This window comes from Neoarius graeffei, chromosome 4 (assembly GCF_027579695.1).
Source record: "Neoarius graeffei isolate fNeoGra1 chromosome 4, fNeoGra1.pri, whole genome shotgun sequence".
Lineage (NCBI taxonomy): Eukaryota > Metazoa > Chordata > Actinopteri > Siluriformes > Ariidae > Neoarius > Neoarius graeffei.
This window is the reverse complement of record NC_083572.1, coordinates 5684401-5692414: the sequence shown is the minus strand read 5'-3', so window position 1 is coordinate 5692414 and position 8014 is coordinate 5684401. Positions and strand designations below refer to the sequence as shown.

The following is an 8014-nucleotide window of genomic DNA, read 5'->3' as shown; positions in this document are numbered from 1 at the left end:
TCTTAGCTAGCTAGTATTTGAGGATAAATTTTTACAGCTAGAAGGTTAGGTCATTAGCATAGGATCTTTCCAAGAATTATTTTCTCTATGCTAGATTTGTTTAGGAGATAGCAATCTTGCTAATGTTAGCTAGCTAGTTTTGTTTGTGGCTAAATATTTACACCTAACTGGATAGCTAATAATACTGTTGGGGGTTGGAGAACTACGAAAAATGAAATACTGTATGTAGTTTCATGTTTTAAATTAAATTTGTTGGAATTGGACTGATTTTCTTCATTTTTATGATCGTAGGTTTATTAGGTTTATTGCCCCATTGTTCGCTAGGTAGTAGGAATGTAACAATACATGCCGGTCACGATTTGGTTTGATTGACGACACTGTGTTCATGAGTCGATTCGATTAACTTTTCAGAAAATTTGAACAAAATTTGACGTAAGAAAAATTATGATGGAAAAGAGTCCTTTTTTATTTCTGTATCATAAACAATGCAAAACAAAGTGCTTTTTTGTCTGTTTAAAACTAAATAAATTAAAAATTGCTATGAACCATTATACATATCGTAAACAAAATGTACAACAGGTTCAGCATATTTTAAAAATAAATAAAGAAATGTATAAATTCACCATAAAATGTTGATTGAATAAACAAAGTGAAACAAAATGAGCTCCGTAGCAGAAATAGAGCTCCAAAGTCGGCTAAAATGACCGTTTTCCGCAGCCTCTTTCTCAGGAACTGGAGATAACAGAGGTGCAGGGATGGTGTTGTTTGAAAGCTATTGAGAGCTCTTTTTATTCATTATAATGTGTTTCTATAATGTAGAATGAATGTTATCCAGAACTATCAGGTTTCTGGTCACTTCACAAGCACAGATGAATTCACAGTCTCACTACATGAGTTCAGTATGTGATCACATGTCCAGTGTGCACTCTATATATCAACTCTGTGGGATGCACAGATTAGGACCGCTGGTGTGAAAATGTTGAATTTCCGCAATTCTGTTTTTTTCATCGTGATGCATCATGTCACAGTGTATCATTGCACCCATACAACGCAGCTGTATTTGGGGTACAAGTTTTACAGATCATTGGTTTAGGTGTTGTGCAGTGTGGGTGGGCTACAAATTTATAATAAGTTTTTGTGTTTTAAATTAAATTTGATTAAATCGATTACATTTGTAACATGTTCACTTCTCAGGGTTTACCTGGACCTGCAGGTCCACCTGGAGAGCCAGGAAAACCCGGTAATGAGGTGAGTGTTGTATTGTTGATGACACTGTTATTTTTTCCAGTCTACTCCAGCAAAAGTGAAATATTTGTCCATACAGTACATTGAATATTTAAACTGTCTTTTTTGTTCTCTTAGGGAGTCACTGGTGAAGAAGGTGCTGCTGGTCAGACTGGACCAAGAGTAAGTTAATACTGGATTTACTCTTCATTGCTAGAATTAATAGTGTATAGTTTTACAGAGAAGTCATTGTTTTACCCCTCAGGGTGAGCGTGGAAGCCCAGGAGAGAGAGGGCAGCCAGGACCTAATGGCCGTCCTGGGTCTAAAGGCAGTCCGGGGGCACCAGGACCTGATGGACCTAAGGTAGTCCAAAATAGTCCAGTACCATTAGTTGGCTATAAATCTACAAACATAATTAACATATAGTTACACAAAGAAATAATAAAATAAATTTGACACAAAATAGGAATGATTTTATATATATGTGTACATTTTTTGCATCCTTAAGGGTGGTTCAGGACCAGCAGGGAAAAGCGGAGACCCAGGTCCACCTGGACTTCAGGGAATGCCCGGAGAGAGAGGCACACCAGGCGCCAGTGGACCGAAAGGAGACCGCGTAAGTAGAAATAAAGAAATAAAAAATACATATATAAAGCCTGAATGAATAGACAACAAGGGTGAGCCCCCAGACAAAAAGACAGAGACATGAGTGTGTTTTTTTATAGTGAGGGCACATGAATAAGGGCAAAGGACGAGGCGTTAAAATGCCAGGTTTTTTTTGGTAAAATTTTTAAAGGTAGACGGCCTTTCAGATTTTTCAAGTGTAGGCCATAAAAAGAAGAATTTTCCCTGACACCCAATTATTTTTGTTTAGTGAATGAAAACTACTGAATTCGAATCAGACTTCTAATTTTATTATTATTTTTTTTTTAATGGAGCAATTAATGAATTTAAAGTGCATATCACGGGTAAATTCAGGAGCAAGATCAATGTAATTCTCCTATTTTATATTAAACTTTGGTCAAATATCTGTCACATTTTGCATTTTGTGCAATTTTTTTTACCTTGCGCAATACCAGAAAAATTCAGTTGAAATCAAGCCATTTGAGGTGAATTGGTCCGCCTCTGAAAAAACTTGGCATTTGGATTTCCCGGGAAACATTGATTTTCGTGACGTCGCGTGCGGGACGCCTCCCTCTGAATCCTACGTCAGCGCTGGTTTGTTTATGAGAAAACGACCTGGTGGGTTTCTGCAAATTTCTTCAACGTTATCGCGTAATTATTAAAATGGTTGACAGATGTATCGTAGGAGGGTGTAGCAACACCAATCATGACGGGATTAGTACTCATCGTTTTCCAAAAGGCCGGACAATGAGAGAGAAATGGGAGCGCTTGGTCTACACAGGCTGTGCACTGAAACCGTGCAAAGCTCTCATAGCCTGCTGGCGCTTCCGCAGGTAACGTCACAAATCTGGCTCCAGACTCCCTTGGGATTTTTCCACACGCGTTTTATTTTATTTTTTTCTGCTGTAGACAGATGGCCTTGTGCAAAATTACCCTTCTGGATGAGTGTGTAAAGGGACATTCTTTCATATAAAAAAAAAGCGAAATTGGTCCAGAATATGCACTTTAAAGGAACAGTCCACCGTACTTCCATAATGAAATATGCTCTTATCTGAATTGAGACGAGCTGCTCCGTACCTCTCCGAGCTTTGCGCGACCACCCAGTCAGTCAGACGCAGTCAGACGCGCTGTCACTCCTGTTAGCAATGCAGCTAGGCTCAGTATGGCCAATGGTATTTTTTGGGGCTGTAGTTAGATGCGATCAAACTCTTCTGCGTTTTTCCTGTTTACATAGGTTTATATGACCAGTGATATGAAACAAGTTCAGTTACACAAATTGAAACGTAGCAATTTTCTATGCTATGGAAAGTCCGCACTATAATGACAGGCGTACTAACACCTTCTGCGCGCTTCGGCAGCGCATTGATATCTGAGCTCCGTATCAATGCGCTGCCGAAGATACCATTGGCCATACTGAGCCTAGCTGCATTGCTAACAGGAGTGACAGCGCGTCTGACTGCGTCTGACTGACTGGGAGGTCGCGCAAAGCTCGGAGAGGTACGGAGCAGCTCGTCTCAATTCAGATAAGAGCATATTTCATTATGGAAGTACGGTGGACTGTTCCTTTAAGGCCACGTGGCCCTAAATCCTCCGCTATTTTTTCCTACTTCACCATGCCCCATGCCCCGGATAAGTGGAAGAAGACGAGACGAGACGAGACCATGACCCAATTCAAGATACTATGTCATGCGTCACGTGGTGGGCTTTCCCCGTCCGCACAAGGCATTGTCATCTCATCTCATTATCTCTAGCTGCTTTATCCTTCTACAGGGTCGCAGGCAAGCTGGAGCCCATCCCAGCTGACTACGGGCGAAAGGCGGGGTTCACCCTGGACAAGTCGCCAGGTCATCACAGGGCTGACACATAGACACAGACAACCATTCACGCTCACATTCACACCTACGCTCAATTTAGAGTCACCAGTTAACCTAACCTGCATGTCTTTGGACCGTGGGGGAAACCGGAGCACCCGGAGGAAACCCACGCGGACACGGGGAGAACATGCAAACTCCGCACAGAAAGGCCCTCGCCGGCCACGGGGCTCGAACCCGGACCTTCTTGCTGTGAAGCGACAGCGCTAACCACTACACCACCGTGCCGCCACAAGGCATTGTGGGATACAAATTTGAAACAGGAGAGAAAAATGGAGGATGTGAGTGTGCAAATGAAACATGAAAGACCAACTACAGTAACGGAAAGAAAGCGAGAAGAAAAGACGTTATGTTCTATACGAAGGAAAGGAAGCACAGGACCAAACTAATAAATATTGGCGGGCAGCAATATTTATTATTCGTTTAGCGACAGAATGATGGAACTGTCAGTGCACAGTCAAAGGGAAACCTGCGCATGCGCGCACACACACACGGACTTCCTCTGTCTGCTTGACTGTGCGAAGCGAGCGATTTCATGCACATTATTTGCTTTAATCCCCTCAAATTAAAGAACTTCCCAGCCACAGAACAGAATGGCCTGATATTTTGTGAGATGTCACAGAAATAAACATATCACAGCGACCACATTTCAGACGGAACTAAATTTCACCGAATTTATGAAATCGAAAGGCTGTCTCGCTTTAAGGCTTCAAATGTCTGACATTCAATAAAGGAAAAGTGGAAAAATGTGCTGGTTTAATCATTTCAGAACCTCATGGTGATTATTTAATTATCTCAGGGTGCGATAGGTGAGACAGGACTCGAGGGAGCTGCTGGCAATGATGGTGCTCGGGTGAGTAATACTAACAATTCGAATAAGTAATTTTGCACATATTGTATAGAATATATATATAAATCTATACATAGTCTTAGTGTCACTTACATAACACTATTTTTAAATATATTTAAATATGTTTTTAGGGTCTTCCTGGAACCACTGGACCTACTGGACCAGCTGGAGCACCTGGAGAAAAGGTAATCACTAATTAACCCATTTTATTTATTATATGTTTATTATTTATAGGTTGGCATCCATGTGTTTATTTATACAGTGGGGCAAAAAAGTATTTAATCAGCCACCAATTGTGTAAGTTCTCCCACTTAAAAAGATGAGAGAGGCCTGTAATTTTCATCATAGGTACACTTCAACTATGAGAGACAGAATGAGAAAAAAAAATCCAGAAAATCACATTGTCTGACTTTTAAAGAATTTATTTGCAAATTATGGTGGAAAATAAGTATTTGGTCAATAACAAAAGTTCATCTCAATACTTTGTTATATACCCTTTGTTGGCAATGACAGAGGTCAAACGTTTTCTGTAAGTCTTCACAAGGTTTTCACACACTGTTGCTGGTATTTTGGCCCATTCCTCCATGCAGATCTCCTCTAGAGCAGTGATGTTTTGGGGCTGTTGCTGGGCAACACGGACTTTCAACTCCCTCCAAAGATTTTCTATGGGGTTGAGATCTGGAGACTGGCTAGGCCACTCCAGGACCTTGAAATGCTTCTTACGAAGCCACTCCTTCGTTGCCCGGGCGGTGTGTTTGGGATCATTGTCATGCTGAAAGACCCAGCCACGTTTCATCTTCAATGCCCTTGCTGATGGAAGGAGGTTTTCGCTCAAAATCTCACGATACATGGCTCCATTCATTCTTTCCTTTACACGGATCAGTCGTCCTGGTCCCTTTGCAGAAAAACAGCCCCAAAGCATGATGTTTCCACCCCCATGCTTCACAGTAGGTATGGCAGGGGTCACCAAACTTTTTTCTCTGGGGGCCACATTGTCGTTCCTGACTGTGATGGGGGGCCGGGGTCGGGTCAGCTATATCACATAGAATTGTATGACCCAGACAAATATGACCACCAGCAGGCCTCATTGTGTAGTAGAGATTACTAGCCTGGCACGGCCATCCCACACTACTATATCCCCACTACTATACCCACACTACTATATCCCCACACTACTATATCCCCACACTACTATATCCCCACACTACTATATCCCCACACTACTATATCCCCACTACTATATCCCCACTACTATATCCCCCACTACTATATCCCCACACTACTATATCCCCACACTACTATATCCCCACTACTATATCCCCACACTACTATATCCCCACACTACTATATCCCCACACTACTATATCCCCACTACTATATCAACACTACTATATCCCCACACTACTATATCCCCACACTACTATATCCCCACTACTATATCAACACTACTATATCCCCACTACTATATCCACACTACTATATCCCCACTACTATACCCACACTACTATATCAACACTTGATTCCTGGCACATATTTGTTTATCTTTACTAGTGGTTTGCAAAAGTAGTAATTGAGTCTTCACACTTTGTTTTAATTTGAAATACCACAGATATTCCATTTATTTGTTTTCTAATAAAAATAACATCAAAGCTGTCAAGGTAAGAAACATCTGCCTAGTTGAGGTGATTGACACTGGCAAAGATGAGTGGAAAATTATAAATTGTAGGTAGGCCTGTTGATATTATTAATAATATAAATAATAATTGTATGCAGCACTTAATAAAGGTCAAATAAATAGGCCTATAAAATAAATACATTTTAAAAAACAGTGAAATTATAATAATATGAGCAATAGATCAATAGATCACAGCAGTTGTGCTGTGTCCTGCACATCATTGCTCTCATCCACGGCCAAAGCAAAAAACTCGAATTCTGACGCTTTCTCATTCAGCTGGTCATACACGTTGCCCCCCAAATCTTCGGTTCACCTGGTCATAGTAGGTGCGGAGAGACTCACCGCGTTGAGCGCATCCTTCTTGTCGGGACACACCTCCTCGGCCACAGCAAGCACGCATACTTTAACAAAGTCCCCATCAGTAAACGGCTTTCCATGGGCAGCTAGTAGGTGAGCTACCTTATAGCTAGCTCGGACAGCAGCCTGGTTGATCTGGGTTTGGGGAAGGAATACATTCTGTTGTGCAGCCAGTCCGCATTTCATCCTCCGAATCCTGTCTTCTCTTGTTTGCCCTCGCAAACTAACATACTCTTTGTGGCGGGTTTCATAGTGACGACGCAGATTATATTCTTTGAAAACCGGCACACTTTCTTTACATACAAGACAAACTGCACGGTCCTTACACTCATAGTTCGAATTACGTGGGAGCCAATGGGAGCTGAGCTCCCATTCCCTCAGGCTCCCATGAAAGAAGCAAACTTAATTTTCTGTGGAAGTCTCTCAAATACGTCATATATCACCATAATAAGCTTGAATAGCCTATATCACCATATAAATATAAATAAAACTCATTTCATTTCCGATCACCATGCAGCCATAACTTTGTATTGAACGTGTTATTAAACCGCAACATGTACGGCTGTACTTCACCACCACACCACTATGCGCGCAAACCGAAATTTGCAGCCTGCGAAATCGAATGTGAAGTTAAGTCCGAAGAAGACTTGTCCTCTATCTCACAACGATCTTCCTTTGTTTAACAATATATATATATATATATATATATATATATATATATATATATATATATGCGCAACACTGTGTGTGTGTGTGCGTGCGTGCATGCGCGCGCCTGTGTGTGAAAGCTGTGCACTGCAGTGCGCAAAAGTGCGCTGGTCCAGGAGAGCGAGTATGCATTGCTTTTTTTTTTTTTTAAATAGAGACCCCCATAGGGTCAAATTCATAATTCGAACCCTGCTTACACTGAACGAAAAAATAATCGGTGGTCCACTGTTCTTTAAAAACTCTGCACTCTCTGTCAGCTTGTCGCTTACCGCTCGCCATTTTGCTGTTCTGAACACTGACAGTTCTCTGCGCATGCGCTGCCTGTCACTGCTTGATTGCGAGCATATGACGAAAATTCGGAAAATATGAATAGTTCATTTTATAACTAAATATCAATTTAATTGATAAAATCAACAAAATACAAGATGCAGACATGTTATTATTTGCCAAAAAGCAATTTAAAAAAATAGGCCATGACCACTTTTGGGGATTGCCTCATAGGGCCGGTTCAAGTGATGGGGGGCAGAGGGGCTGGGGGGCCGGTCAAAGGGGGGTGGCGGGCCGGATCTGGCCCGCGGGCCGTAGTTTGGTGACCCCTGAGGTATGGTGTTCTTTGGATGCAACTCGGCATTCTTTCTCCTCCAAACACAACAAGTTGAGTTTTTACCAAAAAGTTCTATTTTGGTTTCATCTGACCATATGAC

At 41.6% G+C, this 8014-nt stretch overlaps 1 protein-coding gene across 1 annotated transcript in view; it reads left to right on the top strand.

Annotated features, from left to right (window-relative positions):
• The window catches only part of col5a2b (collagen, type V, alpha 2b), a 74808-nt gene that overhangs the window by 40417 nt on the left and 26377 nt on the right, over positions 1 to 8014 (top strand). Inside the window, exons 31-36 of the mRNA XM_060918701.1 lie at positions 1195 to 1248; positions 1363 to 1407; positions 1490 to 1588; positions 1734 to 1841; positions 4520 to 4573; positions 4702 to 4755. Of these exons, the coding sequence (XP_060774684.1) occupies positions 1195 to 1248; positions 1363 to 1407; positions 1490 to 1588; positions 1734 to 1841; positions 4520 to 4573; positions 4702 to 4755 (414 nt within the window). The remainder of the gene's footprint in view (positions 1 to 1194; positions 1249 to 1362; positions 1408 to 1489; positions 1589 to 1733; positions 1842 to 4519; positions 4574 to 4701; positions 4756 to 8014) is intronic.